Source organism: Chrysochloris asiatica, unplaced genomic scaffold (assembly GCF_000296735.1).
Source record: "Chrysochloris asiatica unplaced genomic scaffold, ChrAsi1.0 scaffold00299, whole genome shotgun sequence".
NCBI lineage: Eukaryota > Metazoa > Chordata > Mammalia > Afrosoricida > Chrysochloridae > Chrysochloris > Chrysochloris asiatica.
Genome location: NW_006408817.1, coordinates 335,889 through 354,085, shown reverse-complemented (window position 1 = coordinate 354,085; position 18,197 = coordinate 335,889). Strand labels below are relative to the sequence as shown.

Genomic DNA, 18,197 nt, shown 5'->3' with positions numbered 1-18,197 from the left:
AGTGGTTACGAATCGGGCTGTGAACCTAAAGGTCAGCGGTTCGAAACTACCAGCTGCTCCGCGGGAGAAAGATGAGGCTTTCTACTCCCGTAAGGGTTTACACCCTCGGAAATCCTGTACAGGGTCGCTATGGGTTGGAACCGACTCGACGGCACCTAACAACAACAACAACTTTTCCTAACCCTTTAGCTCAGATATACAAAGGGGCATAAAAATTTTAATGAAAAAAATTCCATTACCTTTTATTACCATTTGTTGTTGTTAAGTGCCGTCAAGTTGGTTCTGACTCACAGTGACCCTGTGTGTGGTTTCCAAGGAGCGGTTGGTGGGTTTGAACTGCCTACCTTGTGGTTTAAACTGACCTTGCAGTCTAGCACATTATCCTGCAGCATTACACCAGGACTCCAATACCATTTTTACTTGCACTATTTTGAAGCTCCCTCATGTTTTATTTACTTTCATGAACTGAGTTGACAGGATAGAGAGGGGTCCAAGCTAGAAGAATTACCTCCTGTTTCTCAAATTCACAAATGCTGTAGAGCAGCAACAGAACTTTACACAGTGATGGAAATATTTTTTAGTCACACTGCCTAGTATTGAGCCACTATCCTCAGGTAGCTATTAAACATTTGAAATGTAACTAGTGCAACTAGGAATAGAAATTTTAATTTGTTTAATTTTGACTAATTTGAAGTGTGCTTATCTGGCTAGTGGCTGTTCTATTGGACAACATAGCTGTAGAAAATTGTGTGGTCTTCAAATAGAAATAAATTCTTCTATAGGTGAAATGGATGAAGGGGAATGAGATTATTTAATGTCAGACTAGATATAGCCTGAGTGTCCAATAGACTAATGACATAAGCAGTAGGAAGGAAAGGAAATGTGAGGGAAATGGTAGCAGGGCAGAGGACTAACACTGAACAAGTTTGCTGAATAAAGAAAATCGTCCTTGATTAAAGAAAAGCATTTGTATTCTGAGTGGTTGCCCAAATGCCAGTCAAGGCAATTGTACCCTTCCAGGCCATCATGTATTCTGATTCTTGTCAAAAGTCTTTCCATTTTCAGCTTTTCCTGTATCTTCAATGATTCTACATACAAATGCATTAAACAATAATGATTTATAGTTGGAAGGTTTCTCCTCCTTTCACAGCCACCTTTTGCTTGACTTGAAATGAAAAAGGATTTGGAGAGAGAATCTGAAGATGAAATTTTACAAAAAATGTAAAGTTTTCATCTTATGGCACCACAAGTGTGACCTATTTGTTTAAACAAACAGTTGCTGATGACAAACAGGGTGTCTTTACCTTTATCATGATTAATTCATTGTTGTTTCCTTTCTTTTATGCCCTTAAGAGTTAACTCTTGGAGAAATATTTTCTTTCCTAGACTTAAAGTTTACAATATTTTGAAGTTAGTTGGTAACATAAGAAAAAGACATTATTATGTTTATTTTGCCACTTTCAGTAAATTCAAGTTATTTGCTGTTCACCTGAACACACCTTTTTTTTTTTTTTTTACACTGTGAAATCCTAATTTAGCTAGATTCACTTTCTAACTATTTGCAAATGATCATGTAACGTCATATTTGGTTAGAATATATTGACTGTTGAAGGTAAATTCTTTTTCTCATTTTCTTTTCTAATGGGAATTGGGATCCCCTGAGGAAATGATTACTGATCTAAGTGTAGGGAGATCACATCGCTTAACGTAATTTTGCAGTTTTATTAGAGGGTATTATATTTCTCTGTTCTTACTATTGTTTCTCTTTTATTTGTTTGCTTGGAAGCAGCTCTTTGTTTTCCTTCTCAGAAATTACACAACTGATACTTAGATCTTATATTCAGAGTATAAAAGTTAGCATTCTCAGGCAGCTGTTGATAGGTGCAATATACTTAGTGGTGTTGGTCATTCACAGATAATGGGTAGGCTCAAGGTTTTGGCCAAGAGAGGTTTCTCAGTTACCTGGGCTTCTTTTTTACTTACTTTTACTATCTGTAGGCTAAGACTGCCCAGTTGAAACAATATAGTACTTTGTCTCCCCACCACTTAAGATTGTTGTTGTTGTTAAGTGGGTTTCCAAGGAGTGGCTGGTGGATTTGAACTGCCAGTCTTGTGGTTGGCAGTCCAGTGCTTATCCTACAGTGCCATAGTGCCACGCCAGAACTACTTAGGATAGAGTAATATAAAGTGAGCTTGAAAAATTTTCAGAGCTGCGCTGAATTAATTGTCTTAATGATGTTTTGAAAATGTTTATAAATTTATTTTTCTAATTCTTTTCTTTTGAGCGATGTATTTATGGTAAGACAGTGAAGGCTTTATTCATTTTAAGAAATCATCATTCTGTTTATTTTTCAATAAGTTAAGCCATTGAGATTTTTCTTTAGAGGAATTACTTTTTTTTCCATCTCCAATATGTAGCTACTTAATGTAGGTAAAGTTAGAATACTTGTATGTAAACTATTATATTGAAACTTGATATCTATCTATCCTGCTTACATTTTTGGACTCTCTCTCCCTTCCTCCCACAGAGTTCAGTTAACAATGTGTCTACGTGCCATCATTAAACATGATTTTCCTGGTCATTGGCCATCGGTAGTGGACAAGATAGACTACTACTTACAATCCCAGAGCAGTGGAAGCTGGCTTGGTAGTTTATTATGTCTGTATCAACTGGTGAAGACATATGAGTAAGTTGATTTCTATCAGCTGTATATACCAGCTTTGTGATAAATTACATAAAGGGGTCTACGTTAGGGGTGTTTTGTAGAATCGGCTTACTTTAGGAAAAGATGAGTTAAATATGTTTGTTTACTGCAGTTAATCAAACAACCTTTAAAATGCTAGTGGGTGCACTGCTAATAACAGGAATATAATATTCTGAGCTTCTCAAAATAATTTGATAGTGTCAGAGGACCACTTAGTAACAGCTTTTATTGGAAACATTGATAGAAAGGGACCTTAAGATTTATTTTCATTGTGAGACTGCTGTTAAATAAACCAAACATGCACCTTTTGGATGCATGCTAGAGATTGTTAAAGTCTCTTTGATAACAAAATACCACCCACACTCATTGCCGTCAAGTCGATTCTGACTCATAGAGACTCTGTAGGACAAGCAGAACTTCCCCGTGGGGGTCCCATGGCTGAAATCTTTATAGAAGCGGACTGTCACATCTTTCTCTTGCAGAACAATGAGTAGGTTTGAACTGCCCACCTTTGGGTTAGCAGCCAAGTGCTTAACCACTGAGCTACCAGTGTTCCTTGTTTCTTTGCTAGTGACATTCTTTTTCCGTAAAGTTGCTTTTCAGGCAGGGAATTCAGTATCATCTTAATAGTGTCGCTTTCTGTTTTCTGAGAGGATTGCTACTTGTACATATAAAATCCTATAGTTTTCTTTCTTTTAAACTAATTAGTTCACACTGTATTTTTAGAACATCGAGAGAATATTTTAAGTTTATAGCAGATGAAAAGATCTACGAACACCTAAGTTTGTAAACTATTTGAAGTTCTTAATTTAGAATGGTATAAGAAGAAATATTTCCTCCCCCCCCCCCAAGTGTATGTCATAGAATAAGAACATTTGTCTATTTCAAGTATTATCAGTCGACTTGTATTTTATAGGTAAGAAATTGTGGTATAATTGAAGACGTACTTAAGTACCTGAAAAGTTCATGTAGGAAAGCTGCAGAATAGTCATGGATTCTTTTAAAATGAGTCTAAATTTTCTTAGAAGATTTTAGATGTCCTGCCTAAAATAGGGATTGCCCTTTCAAGGTTTACTCCAACTTTATTCTAGCAATCCTATACAAGTGGGCTTCAAAAAGTTCATTAAAAGGTAATGGATTTTTTCCATGAAATTTTAGAAGCCCCAACATACAGTTTTTTTATATATATGTAGTTGTTGTTAAGTGCCGTCAAGTTGATGCCAACTCCTAGCCACCCTGTATGGGGCTTTCAAGGGTTTAAATCTTTGCAGGAGCAGAAAGCCTCACCGTTCTCCCGTGGAGTGACCTTTGCACTTGAATCACCGACTTTGTGGTTTGCAATCCCATGCTTATCTTACAGAGCCCCTGTATTCCCATGTATATATCCATTTATTGTTTATAGTTGTTTTAGGGTCAGAAATTATTTTTCTGTCTTTCGTAGGTATAAGAAAGCAGAGGAAAGAGAGCCCCTTATAGCAGCAATGCAAATATTTCTGCCTCGTATTCAGCAGCAAATCATCCAGCTCCTTCCTGACTCCTCCCATTATTCTGTGCTACTGCAGAAACAGATTCTGAAAATTTTTTATGCCCTTGTTCAGGTAGGTTTCTATAGCAGAAGACAAAGACATATCTTGTATTTCATCCTGACTCATTGAATGCACTTAACAGCTATAGCTATTATTGACTGTTACTTTATGTTCTCATGGCCTTTAAAAAAACCTTTCATCTCTGACGTCATCTTTTACCAATTATACCTTTGCGCTTTACATTCCAACCATACTGAAATTTTTTCAGCTTTATGAACAGGCCCTGTCTCGCTTCTGAATTTTTTCAAATCCGATTCACCCTTGTTCCCCTCTATGGCCTGGCCAATCGGTGCTCTTTCTCCAGGTCTCAGCTCGTACTTTGTGTCTTCTGGGAAGGTAGTTGTCCGGTTATTTCCAAGTTAGATGAGATGACCCTCCTGTATGTGTTATCAATATTGCATTACTTTTATCTATATTGTTTATCATAAAACATGGTAATTCCTTGTGTATATGTGTGCTTTCTTATCTAGAGTGTAAGCCTCCTGGGGGCAGAGATCATATCTGTCATCTCATGTCCTTAGCATATGAATGTTAGTGGAATGAATGAATTCAGAAACACTGTCCCTCATCTCCTGCAGCTCAAAATGACGCAAACACATTCTCGTGTAATACAGAAATGAACTCTTGTGTAGGGGAAAAAACTGATTAAATGTTTATGAATAGCAGTACTCTGTTTAATGAAGTAAAGAATTTGATCAGAGTGGTTTAAATTAGTTTGACACACCAAGGGGTAAATATTAAAAATCATTTGTCTAGAATCTTATGCTGAATAAATGAGACTTACTGAGTTGATTTTTAAATTTTTTTATTTAAAAGGGTGCCTAAAGAAGCAAGTCAAATATATTCCCCAAGTAAATAGAGTTGAAAGCCTGATTTTATCACATCACGCGTGAAATCACAACAGAAATCCCACTTCTTCCTCCTACCTCTGTGAAGTTTGGTGCTTCTACTTCTAGATTTAAGCAATATACATCTATGCACGCGTGTATGTAGGCTAGGTTTAATTTTTGATTGAGCTATATGAAATTGCTGTTTTCATGGCCTTTTCACATATTTTGACCTTACAATGTAGATAAAATTGCTAATATTTTTGAAGGAGACAAATTCTTGTTTATGTTGTTATTCTTCTATTTCCAGTATGCATTGCCTCTTCAACTGATGAGTAACCAAATGATGACAGAATGGATGGAGATTTTTCGGACGATTATTGACAGAACAGTTCCTCCTGTAAGAAAAGGCTTCTGTTCCTAAGGAAAATTGATGAAACTTGGGTTTGGGATATTTGGTAGACTAATTTTTTTATTTTAGCCTGCTAGTCACAAAACTTTGCTGTTAAGTGCCATAGAGTTGATTTCGACCCATAGCGACCCTGTATAGGGTTTCCTAGGAGTAGCTGGTGAGCTTGAACCACCGACCTTGCAGTTCAAACGACTTTGCAGTCCAGTGCATTAACCCAAAGAAATTGATGATACATACACATTTTTTAGGAAATTCAGGTAAGCAAATAATAATAACTGTGTATAATCCTAGTAAAAAGGAGCCTTGGTAGTGTAGAGTGTTACACATTGGCATCTAACCACAAGGTCAGCAGTTTGAGTCCATCAGGTACTCAGTGGGAGAAAGATGAGGCTTTCTGCTCTTGTAAAGATTTACAGTCTTGGAAAGCCTATACAGGGTCACCATGAGTTGGAATCGACTCGACAGCACACCACCACCACTATCCAATCCTAGTAAAATCATTTATCTAGAATCTTATGCTGGATAAATGAGACTTACTATGTTGATTTATTCTCCTAGAAAAATGGTGATAACTATTTAAAAAAAAAAACAAAACTTACCATTTATTCCTCTAGTCTTTTTTTCTTTATATCTATATGCAACTGAATGAAGAAAAATATTCAAGCCTCAGGTTGCAGTATTGAAGGATTCTATGGGTGCTGTAGTCCTGGTGTGGTGCTATCAGGATAAGCACTGGACTGCTACCCACAATATTGGTAGTTCAAACCCACCAGCCGCTTCTTGGGAATCCTATACAGGGTTGCTATGAGTCAGAATTGACTTGACAGCACTTAACAACAACAACATGGGCAAAAATATTGAATAATGCAGGAAGCATCAATAAAACATAGAAGGAGTACACAGTCACTGTACCCAAAAGAGTTGATTAGTGGCCAGCCGTTTCAAGAGGTAACCATATGATCTGGAGCCAGTGATATTGAGGGAAGAGCATGAACAAAGGCTATGGGAATTGATGGAATACAAATTGAAATGTTTTAACAAACTGATGCAGCACTCAAGGCACTCACTCATCTATGTCACAAAATTTGGCAGACCGCTACTGGCCCAGCTGATTGGAGAGAGACATATTTGTACCCATTCCAAAGAGAGGTTACCCAACAGAATGCAGAGATCACTGAACAGTGCATTAATACGACATGCAAGTAAAGTTTTGCTGAAGATAATTATTAAATGATTGCAGCAGTACATTGACAGGGAGCTGCCAGAAACTCAAATCTGGATTCAGAAGAATGAAGGAAATGGAATGAAGGGTATCATTGCTGATGTCAGATGAATCTGGGCTGAAAGCAGAGAGTACCAGAAAAAATGTTTACTTGTGCTTTATTGACTGCAAAGGCATTAGACTGTGTTGATTATAACAAACTGAATATCATTATGAAGAATGCTATTCCATAATACTTCATTGTGCTCATGAAAAACCTGTACATAGATCAAGAGGCAGTTGTTCGACTAGACAAAGGGAATGCTGAATGGTTAAAAATCAGGAGCAGTGTGCTTCAGGTTGTATCTTTTCACCACGCTATTCAATTTGTATGCTGAGCAAATAGTCCAAGAAGCTGATTTATATGAAGAAGAATGTGACATCTGGATAGGAGGAAGATTCATTAACAATCTACGATATGCAGATGATACTACCTTGCTTGCTGTGAGTGAAGTGAAGGAGTTAGACTACAGCTTTCAGTATGGATTGCACTTCAGTGTAAAGGAAACAAACATTCTTACAACTGGACCAATAAATAACATCATGATAAAGGGAGAAAAGCTTGAGGTTGTCAAATACTTTGTTTTGCTTGGATCCACAATTAACACCCATGCAAGGAGCAGTCAAGAAATCAAACAACATGTTGCATTAGGGAGATCTGCTGATGACCCCTTAAAAGTGTTCAAGAACAAAGACGTCCATTTGAAGACTAAGGTGTACCTGGGCCAAGCTATGGTATTTTCAGTTGCTTCATATGCGTGTGAAAGTTGGACAATGAATAAGGAAGACCAGAGAAGAATTGATGCATTTGGGTTATGGTTTTGGAGAAGAATATTGAAAGTACCATGGACTTCCAGAAGAACAAACAAATCTCTCTTGGAAGAAGTACAGCCAGCATGCTGTTTAGAAGCATCTCATACTATAGACCATTTATCAGAAGGGACCATTCCCTGGAAAAGAACAACATGTTTGGATAAGTGGAGGGTCAGCGATGAAAAGGAAGACCTCTAATGAGATGGATTAACATGATGGCAGCAACAATGAACTCAAACCTAACAATAATTCCGAGCATTGTGCCGGACTTGGCAGTGGTTTGTTCTGTTGTGCATAGGGTTACTATGAGTTGGAATCAACCTGATGGCACCTAACAACAGCAGTAACAATATATGCACCCATTATTTTATTTCTATAAATGGTACATATGTAGATTCTGTTTTGAAATTAAATTTTCATTTAGGTCTATTACAAATATTTTCAATGATTAAGATTTATTCTGCCTTTGTTCACATAAATCCTCTTTATTATGTCCATGTTTCATGTGGGTATTCTATTCTGTTAGGAGACTCTGCAAATTGATGAGGATGATAGACCTGAACTAGTATGGTGGAAGTGTAAGAAGTGGGCACTGCATATTGTAGCTCGTCTTTTTGAACGGTAATTCTCTCTTTAATAAAAATCTTATAGTCAGTACCTCAGGACTGAATTTGATAAAATATCTGCCTAATATTTCCTCTGATACTCTACAAAACTTGTTTATTTGTCTCTAGAGCCATAATGAACAGTGAGTTGCTCTGTTTCAAGCAGGCTTAACCGTAATAGTTGATTTTTATGTCATAAGGAGGTGGGTAGACATCTCTGGATCATTTTTGTTCTTTTACAAGCATGGTGGAAATGACATTTTGTATGTTAGTGGACATGTCCAAGAATTGTGGATGAAGGTGTATGGCCACTCAGCTCCATACAAAATTATAGTCAAATTTATTTTTAAGAGAATTTATTGAAATCTACTATTTATCAGATCTAACATATTCTTAGTTGTAATCTTTGCCCTTGAGAAGCTCTTTTTTCAGTAGGCAAATCTTGTGTGTGAAATTTTAAATGTGGCTTAGAGTCTAAGTATGGATCATCATGAATATGGAGCTTTTGAAAAATGGATAAAGTATTAAAGTGTTAAGTTTTCTGCCCCAGTGGAATATAATTTTCAAGAAGAGATTGTATTTGAGCTAATGAGTATTCTTTGCTTTTAAATTTCAGAATATTTAAACATTTTCTCTTGTATGTTTAGGTATGGAAGCCCAGGAACAGTCACAAAAGAATACTTCGAATTTTCTGAATTTTTCTTAAAAACATATGCAGTAGGAATTCAGCAGGTAATGAACTTATGTTTTCAAAGTAGAAGAATGGTTGCTATTAAAAGTGAAGTAATTTATAACCATTTGAAAGTATATTTCAAATATAATACATTACATATTTGTAAGGGATGGAATGGCAGCTCTTGGAATCTTAATATCATCAATTTTAGTTTCTAAAATTCCAGGGTAGTTACTACAGAACTGCCCTTGCAGATTTCCTATCCTCTGGATTGAAACCTTTTAAGTATACTGAAACTGGTATAGCAGTCATCAGTATTAGATTGTTGTTGTTATTGTTAAGTGCTATCATAGCAACCCTCGATAACTTTTAAGGATTGGTTGGTGTGTTTGAACTGCCAACCTTATAGTTAGCAGCCCATAGTGCTTATCCTACAGTGCCACACCAGGACTAGATTAAGTTCTTCTATTAGCTCTCTCTGACCTCTTAAACATTTTTCAACTTCTTTACTCTTTGGGGTTCATTTCTCTGTTGTCAACTTTTTTTTTTTTTTTCCTTTTATTGTGTGATAGTTTACATGGGGGAACGTTAGCTTTACACTCATTCTATCATACATCGTTTCATTGCCATAGTTACCATCCCGTCCATGCATCATCACCCTCTGTTGTCAGCTTTTATAGTAAAAGATTTATGAGTTGAAATAGAAGATAATATGAATTGAATTATTTCAAGAGGAGTTGATTTACAAGTTAAGACTTTCAGCTAAGAACATACACTTTTTTTTTTAATGTTTTATTGTGAATTATGTGATAGTTTATGTGGGAGAGCATTAGTTTTACATTCATTCTATTGTATATTGTTTCATTGCCACGGTTACAATCCAGGCATCATCAACCAAAGGGTATACCTGCAAGCCTGTTCCCCGCCCCCCCGGTCATCAACACAGAGCCCCTCTCCCTCTCTGGATCTCAAGTCCCCAGATGCTCCATCTCTCCATGTCATCATCTCTGCCTCCATCTCAGGCATCACTGCTTCTCTGGGTCGGGTCATGCTGTCCGCTCTTCTCCATTGATGGTCCTAGGAACCTCTGCTCCTAGACTGAAAAGTTAATTACTCCCCTCCTTGCTATAAAATGTCTACATTTACATTTCCAACCCTCACATTCGGTCCTGATAACAATTATTCACTGTTGTATCACAAGAGACCTATCTGCATTTCATTTCATCAGCCCTGCCTAGACAGATTGGATACTACTCACTGGAGATTCTACCTTACTCCATGCCCTCTGGATCTAGGTTTTCTCTTGAAAGCTTGTAATCTAGTCACTTCTTGCCTTTGTAGCCCCCCCCCCCCCTTTTTGGGTAGCCAATTTCTAAGTTGCCCATCCTTGTCTACTGTGTGTGTGGAGGGGGTGGGAATGATTCTTGCAGTAAGGATTTGTTTCCTCTTTTGAGCTACTGCCTCCATAGGTGTAGACCAAGTTCATCAAATTGTATCAGATTACTCTTTTTTTCCTCTTCTTTCTTCTTCTGGTTGAGGTCTGATCATCCCATTATTGAAGCCAGGTCAAGTGGGTATTATCTGCAAGTGTGGGTAGAACATACGTTTTTTAGTGTAAGTTTGAGAACTATTTTGTACAGTAAAAATCAGAACTTTTTTTAGAAACAATTCACGTTAATCAGTGTTGCCGTTTGAATCATGATTTATATTTTTGTTAATCTTTAACTATGTAATTTAATAACTATGGAACATTGATTGTTCTAGGAAGCAGGTTTAATCAGGCATAATAAAATACTTTAATGATATGGTCATTGTTGTAGATTTTTTAAAAACCTGTTCATATTGGTGTTCTTTATTGTCAATAATGTGAAGTTTAATTTATTTGAACCTGTCATATTAAGGAAGGAGCCCTGGTGGTACTGTGGGTTAGGCATCGGTCTGCTAACTGCAAGGGTGGCTGTTCAAATCCACCACCTGTTCCCCAAAAGAAAGATGAGGGTGCCTACTCCCATAAAGATTGATAGTCTCTGAAACCCCTCATAGGGTTGCTGTGAGTCAGAATCGACTCAGTGGCACGGGGCTTTGGTTTGTTTTTCTTTCGTTGTTATCTTAAGGTGAAATACTTGAACTAAATTCATGATCTCAATGTATAAATTAGTACATATTTTAAAAGCATCCTTTTCATTTATTCATTAACTTCGTTATAGCATGATGTAAGAGAGAGCCCCAGACACCAGGAACTTTTGAAAAGATTTGAGTTACGATGTAGTGCTCAGAGGGGCCTTGAGTCAGTCATAGCCTCTCTGCTTTCTTATACTCAATCCTGTTGTTTTTTTTTAAATGTGTTTTTTAAAAAATGTTGTTATTAAGTGCCTTTGAGTCAGCTGTGACTCATAGCAACTCTGTATAGGGTTTCTGAGGAGCTGGAAACCTCATCATTCTTTGGAGTGGCTGTTAGGTTCGAACTGCTGACCTTGTGGTTCATAGTCTAGTGCTTATCTTACTGAGCCATCTTGCTTCCCCTTAAAAAAATAGCTTCTCAGTTTTGTGTTACACTTAAAACTTTCCATGATCTGAGATTGTAAAATCCCCCCTCATTTATTATAAGAATTTTGTGCTTTGATTATTTTGTTGAATTATTTTCCCATGTGGAGTTATTTTGGTATGAAGCTTTCATTGGAAAGCTACTTTAGTTTCTTTCAGAAGTCTAATCAGTTGTTCCAATTTTGAATTTTTGAATTATTATTTTCTTTTCTCCAATCTGAAATGGCACTTTATTGCAGATTAAAATTTGTTTATAGAATCCTTTGCTCTTGGAAGTTTTCATTTAGTTAAATCTGTTCATTTTTACTTTTGTGGATTCTAAAAAGCTGTCACCCTTTTCTTAACTTTAAAATAGTTTGTATGTCCTTCTATATTTCTTTTTTCTACTTTTCTATAGGTACTGCTAAAGATCTTAGACCAATATCGACAGAAAGAATATGTCACCCCCCGTGTTCTTCAGCAGGCATTCAACTATCTCAATCAAGGGGTTGTTCATTCTGTAACTTGGAAGCAGATGAAGCCACACATACAGGTTTGTGCCTGTGGAAGCAGCTCTCCAAAAATTATTTCTTGCTTGATTTAGTTTTCCAGACAAAATAAGTGTTACCAATCATATTTATTTTTAAAAAATGTTTTATTGTGAATTATGTGATAGTTTACACGGCAGAACATTAGCTTTACATTCATCCTGTCGTAAATCATTTCATTCCCATGGTTACAATCCCCTCCATGCATCATCAACCAACCACCAGGCAAGCCTGCCCCCTGGTGGTCAGCACACAGCCCTTCTCCCTCTCTGGGTCTAGAGTTTCCAGCCGCCCCATCTCTCTACGTCATTGTCTCTGCTTCCATCTCTGGCATCACTGTTTCTCTGGGCCCCTGCACTCCACTCTTCTCCCTTGATGGTCCCAGGGACCTCTGTTTCTAGACTGCAAAGTCAATGGCTCCCCTCCTTTTGCTACAAAACGTCTACCTTTACATTTCCAACCCTCACAACCAGTCCTGACAGCAATTATTCACTATTGTACCACAAGAGACCTGTCACCATCTCCTTTCATCAGCCCTGCCCAGACAGATTGGATACTACTCAGTGGAGATTCTACCTTCCTCCATGCCCTCTGGATCTAGGCTTCCTCTTGAAAGCTTGTAAGCCAGTTGCTTCTTGCCTTTGTAGCCCCGCCCCCCCAACCACCATTTTGGGTAACCAATGTCCAAGTTACTCATCCCTGTCTACTCTGTGTGTGGAGGGGGTGGGAATGATCCTCGCTGTAAAGATTTGTTCCCTCTTTTGAGCTCCTGCATCCATAGGTGTAGGTCAAGTTTATCAAATTGTATCATTATTTGATATTTTTATTCCGATTAATAGTTTCGGATGATGGTTGTCTCATAATATGAAGATGACATGGAAATTTCAGCATTTGAGAAGAATGAGGACTTGAGTTGCATTCATTGGAAAGCTTGGATTTTTTTAATCTAAATGTTACTGGGATCAAATGAAATATTTTATGTGAAAGCATTTTGAAACTGTCATTAGTACGCTTCTAAGATAGTGGTGTTTTGCAGGAAAATTCAGCCTAATACATAACCATTTTCCTTTGTAACTGCATGAATAAACAGTTTTTCTTTCTTTGTTTTTGATGTTATGTTCTGGAGCAGAAATTAATTTTTCAATGTAAAGGTGGAATTCAGCATTGTTACTTAATTAAAAGACAAATGAGAATGGAAAATTAGAGACCACTGATAAATTTTGACTTGCATTAAAATAACTTTGGATACTTCAAGACATTGTTGCTGTTGTTGTTGTTTAGTGCCGTTGAATTGGTTCCAACCCATAGCGACCCTGTACAGAGTTTCCGAGGCTGTAAATCTTATGGGAGCAGAAAGTCTCATCTTTTTCCCGTGGAGCGGCTGGTAGTTTCGAACTGCTGTCCTTTAAGGATTGCAGCCTGATTCGTAACCACTACGCTACCAGAGCTTAGGAACTAAAATTTTAAAGTATGATTTTTTAAATCTCTTAGTTGGTATCTATGAGTTGGAACCAACTCCACGGTACTTAACAACAAGAAGTTGGTATCTAAAAAAAGACAGTAAATTCTTTTGCCGTTGGGTCCAGGATTGCATATGTTTATCATTAGGTCTGACAAATAAATATATATCTGAACATCTTAAAAACAAATCCTTTTCCAATTGCCTTGATCAAAAACTGATAACATTTTTATATTTATACATATACTGATTTCAATTTTTTTTTGCTGTTTATGTTCTTATAAAGTAATGAGTTGACAGTATTTCTTCTCTAATTGATACCTTTGATTTTATTTTTATGATTGTAATATAGGAATAGGAGTCATGGTGTGGCGCTGTAGGATAAGCACATTACCTCAAAGTCAGTTGAGTTGGCAGTTCAAACTTAGCAGCCGCTCCTTGGAATCCCTATTCAGGATCTCTCTCAATCAGAACTGACTCGATAACACTTAACAACAACAACAATATAGGAATAAGACAACTGTCATCCTTAGATTGAATTTTCCCTTTAGAATTTAAAAATTTGCAATAAATAATAAAAATGATGATCCTTTTTTTACATATGTACTTGTTAAAGCACAAAAGGTCTTAACAAAACATTAGCATCAGTATACTGACAAACTATTAGATACGATTTAATATTGTAGATAAATTGACATTTAGGACCAAAACGTAAAAAATTTCAAAGTAAAAAATATAATTGTAAATATGACCTTGGGTTGAAATTTTTGACTCTTCCTTAAAGAATCAAAGTATGTTTAATATTGACTTGTGTTGTTGTTAAAGTGCCCTTGAGACAGTTCTGACTCATAGTGAGACCCTGTACAGGGTTTCTGAGGAGCAGTTGGTAAGTTTTCAACCACCGACCTTACAGTTAGCATTCCAGTGCTTATCCTACAGTGCCACACCAGAAGTCCTATCGACTTGTTGGTAGAATTTTATTACTTTTTCGGTTGCTTCTAAGAGTAGCACTTTACGTGTCTCTTTCTATATACCTTTAATCATGTTTCAAAGCAATTGAAGTGTAACCACTCTAACCATCTCTCAGAAGCTCTGATGTTTCTTGCGTCTACCTTCGTAAATTTAAGCTTAACAGAAAAATCATTATAACAGTATAGAAGAGCTACAACAAAACTGAGGCCTGAAAGGCTGTCAGTAACTACATTCTTGGTATCCCTACATTGTACATTCATTCATTGTTTTGTATTTCCTTCTTTTAGAATATCTCTGAGGATGTGATTTTTTCTGTGATGTGTTATAAAGATGAGGATGAAGAGCTATGGCAAGAGGATCCCTATGAATATATAAGGATGAAATTTGGTAATATTACAAATAGTTCTATTCCTCATCAATTCCTGGATCTGTAAAGTAATATCACTAAATTTCTATTTTAAGCAGATTTTATTATTTTATAAAATTTCAGAGTTCATGATAAATTCTGAAATCCATGAAAGTTTGGTGTTGCATTGAACCAGTCTCTTGAAACCTTTGGGTCTGGGAGGTGAAAAGTCATTGTACTTGATTCATCTGCTTCATGGTCACTGAAGCAGCCAGGGAGCCAGCTGTTGGCTTTTGTTGTTGAGATACTGATCTGCAGGTACTTATCTTTTAGGAAAACCCATTTATAGATTGGTTTGTTCTCCACCTGGGAGAGCCCTTGGATTTCTGCATATTTTAGGAACACCCTAACTTGATGCTAGGGGCTAAGTTTTCAGAAGAGAATGGGGTTACCTACAATGGCACACTATGCTTGTCTCCATGCTCTGGAGTCCTTCTAGGGTGAATCTTCCTGGAAGTGGCTGAACTGTGTAGATTGCCTTGAGTTCATCATATTTGACATGCCAGAATGCTGTTTGTGTACCTCTGTCACCCACAACTTAGAATCTACCTGAGTACAGGAACTTTCTCCTATATATTGGCTGTATTTTGCATTCATTATCCATTCTGTAAGGAGCTCTGGTAGCGTTGTTGTTGTTGTTAAGTGCCATTGAGTCGGTTCCGACCCATAGCGACCCTGTACAGGGTTTCCGAGGCTGTAAATCTTTACGGGAGCAGAAAGCCTCATCTTTCTCCCGCGGAGCGGCTGGTAGTTTCGAACTGCTGACCTTGCGGTTCACAGCCCGATTCATAACCACTACGCTACCAGAGCTCTGGTAGCGTAGTAGTTACAAATCGGGCTGCTAACCTCAGGGTCAGCCAAAATGCCAAAAATGATGGCAAACGTGGAGGAACCTCTTTTGGAGACAAAGCCCAGGAAAAGGAAATGAATGAAGAACAATGTTTATGATCTGCTCTGTCCCTCCCTTCAACCTTTGTCTTTTGAAAATCATCATACCTGTATGACTTATTTCTCTTTCCTAATGTCTTTGCTAGCCTCGTTTTCTTTAAACCAGCAGTAAAATCTGTAATAAATAATTGCCTTTTTTTCTAACATAGCTTATCCTTTTGAAATTACAGATATTTTCGAAGATTATGCCTCTCCCACCACCGCAGCCCAGGCTCTCTTATATACTGCGGCAAAGAAAAGAAAAGAGGTATCGTTCGTTTTATTAAGTTTAAAACTCACAGATAGCCAGCCTATAGTGATTTGGCACTCTAAATAAACATACCACTAGCCCTGGTGTGGCGCTGTGGGTGAATGTGTCAGACTGCAAAGCCATTTGAACTGCAAGGTCGGTGGTTCAAGCTCACCTATAGAAACCCTATACAGGGTCGCTATGGGTCAGAATCGACTTGAGAGCACTTAACAACAACAAGCCCCGGTGTAGGAGTCCTGATGTGGTGCTGTGGGTTAATGCGCTGGACTGCAAGGTTGGCGGTTCAAGCTCACGAGCCACTCCTCAGAAACCCTATACAAGATTGCTATGGGTCAGAACCAACTCGATGGCATTTAACAACAACAAGCCCAGGTGTGGCACTTTAGGATAAGCGTTAGGCTGGTAACTGCAATGTTGGCAACCAGCCACTGTCAGAAACCCTGTGAGTTGAAAGTGACTTGAATGCACAGTACAACAGTATTTGAAAAATATTATTGTTATTATGTCACTTTAAGAATATTTTTCTGTTATAGTGAGGAGATAGGGTGATGTATCATTCATTGCTCATTCTTCTGTTTTTCAGTAGATTATAATTGTTTGATAAAGGAAAACAGATGGTCCGTTTCTGAAAATAGGTGCTCGTATTTGATATTTAAATAATGCAGTGAAAGCTCATGTAGACTAAGATGGATTCTTTTATTTCTCTAGGTGTTGCCAAAAATGATGGCATTCTGTTATCAAATCCTAACAGACCTGAACTTTGACCCTCGGAAGAAAGATGGAGCCCTGCATGTGATTGGTTCTCTAGCCGATATTTTATTGAAGGTCAAGATAATCAAAATGTTAATTTACTTAATTAAACTATGAAAAGTAGGCAAAAGAGTGACTCTGAAAGTCATGGGTGATTTAAATTGGTGGCTGCTTTTGGATAATTGAGTGGGCCATATATATGAATCGCTATTTTTTATCCTCTCTTTAATTAAAAAGGACTTGTTTTTTACCAGTTGTCCATATGAAACTTATAAAGAGGATACTAAATGACTTTAGTGTTACTCAATTGTTTCTACAAAAATCAGTATGACCAGCACTATATTTAAACCAATGGATGGCCGTGCTTCCCATCCTTGGTTACGCTGTGGTGCTAAAGAATGCCTTGGCTCTTCTGCTTGCACAGCTGCTTCAGTACCATTCTGCTGTAGCTGTCAGGAGTGAAGGGACACACTTGTGTTCAGCTTGTACTAGCTGATCTGATTGATACCAAGAGCGACTGGGATGCTCTGAAGCAAAATTCTCAAGATTTTCCCTTTTAAACAAAGATTTAAATATAGCCATAAATGAAAAGGTAGGCGTGTGTGTTGCCCAAAGCACACCTGTGATGGTTCTGTTCCCCTTAGTAAAACAAGAACTGGAAAATTAGCATATATCAAACCCTGTGAAATGGGTTGTATTTTCTACACATATGAAGTGTGTAAGCAATATGATCCCATATTACAGAAAGTTATTTTTTGTTGTTGCCAGAGATGTATAATGACCTGGATAAGGGATACATAATGCATAAAGATTGCAATTGGTAATCCTTTTTGTTACATTCCTCTCTATATGCCCACTACCAGGAAGTTATGTTTAGCAGTAGTTTGATGTGTTTGGTTTAACGTCTTAGCTTTAGATTTCAAGTTGGATCTACTTCAGATCTAGCTAGAGTTATTAGAGTTTTAAAATACTTCTCTGTGGGAGGATATGTAGCACTTTTAAGTGGGTGTACCTTTAGAAATGTATACCTGTTTAAAACTGTAGAACTGATACTGTTGGGTAATGAACACAGAGCAAACTCATATTGTCATATGGAGTAGATGATTTTAAGACAGTCCTCTTGGGTAACATCAGTTTATAAAGTTGGATAATAGAATTCTCAAACGTTTAGCAGACATTGTTTTTTCATAATTCTCATTCCTTTTTTTTTTTTAATTTAAGGTTTTTATTGTGGATTGAGTGAAAGTTTACAGGGCACATCATCAGTTTCACATTCAACCATTCATATAACTAGTTTCATTACATTGATTATAATCCCCTCCATATACCAACCAGTTAAAAGTATTTCTCTCTATCCACTTCAGCTTTTTAAAAAACACACAAACAAAAAAACCCACTTAGGCATATATAATAATTTACATCTCCAAAGGGCACATTCTGCAAGTCTGCTCCTGGCCAC

At 37.2% G+C, this 18,197-nt stretch overlaps 1 protein-coding gene across 1 annotated transcript in view; it reads left to right on the top strand.

The window, feature by feature from the left end:
• IPO8 (importin 8) overlaps positions 1-18,197 on the top strand; it is a 77,697-nt gene that overhangs the window by 30,363 nt on the left and 29,137 nt on the right. Inside the window, exons 5-13 of the mRNA XM_006874768.1 lie at positions 2,529-2,687; positions 4,147-4,303; positions 5,429-5,518; positions 8,131-8,225; positions 8,857-8,941; positions 11,824-11,958; positions 14,672-14,771; positions 15,909-15,985; positions 16,697-16,813. Coding sequence (XP_006874830.1) covers positions 2,529-2,687; positions 4,147-4,303; positions 5,429-5,518; positions 8,131-8,225; positions 8,857-8,941; positions 11,824-11,958; positions 14,672-14,771; positions 15,909-15,985; positions 16,697-16,813 — 1,015 coding nt within the window. The remainder of the gene's footprint in view (positions 1-2,528; positions 2,688-4,146; positions 4,304-5,428; positions 5,519-8,130; positions 8,226-8,856; positions 8,942-11,823; positions 11,959-14,671; positions 14,772-15,908; positions 15,986-16,696; positions 16,814-18,197) is intronic.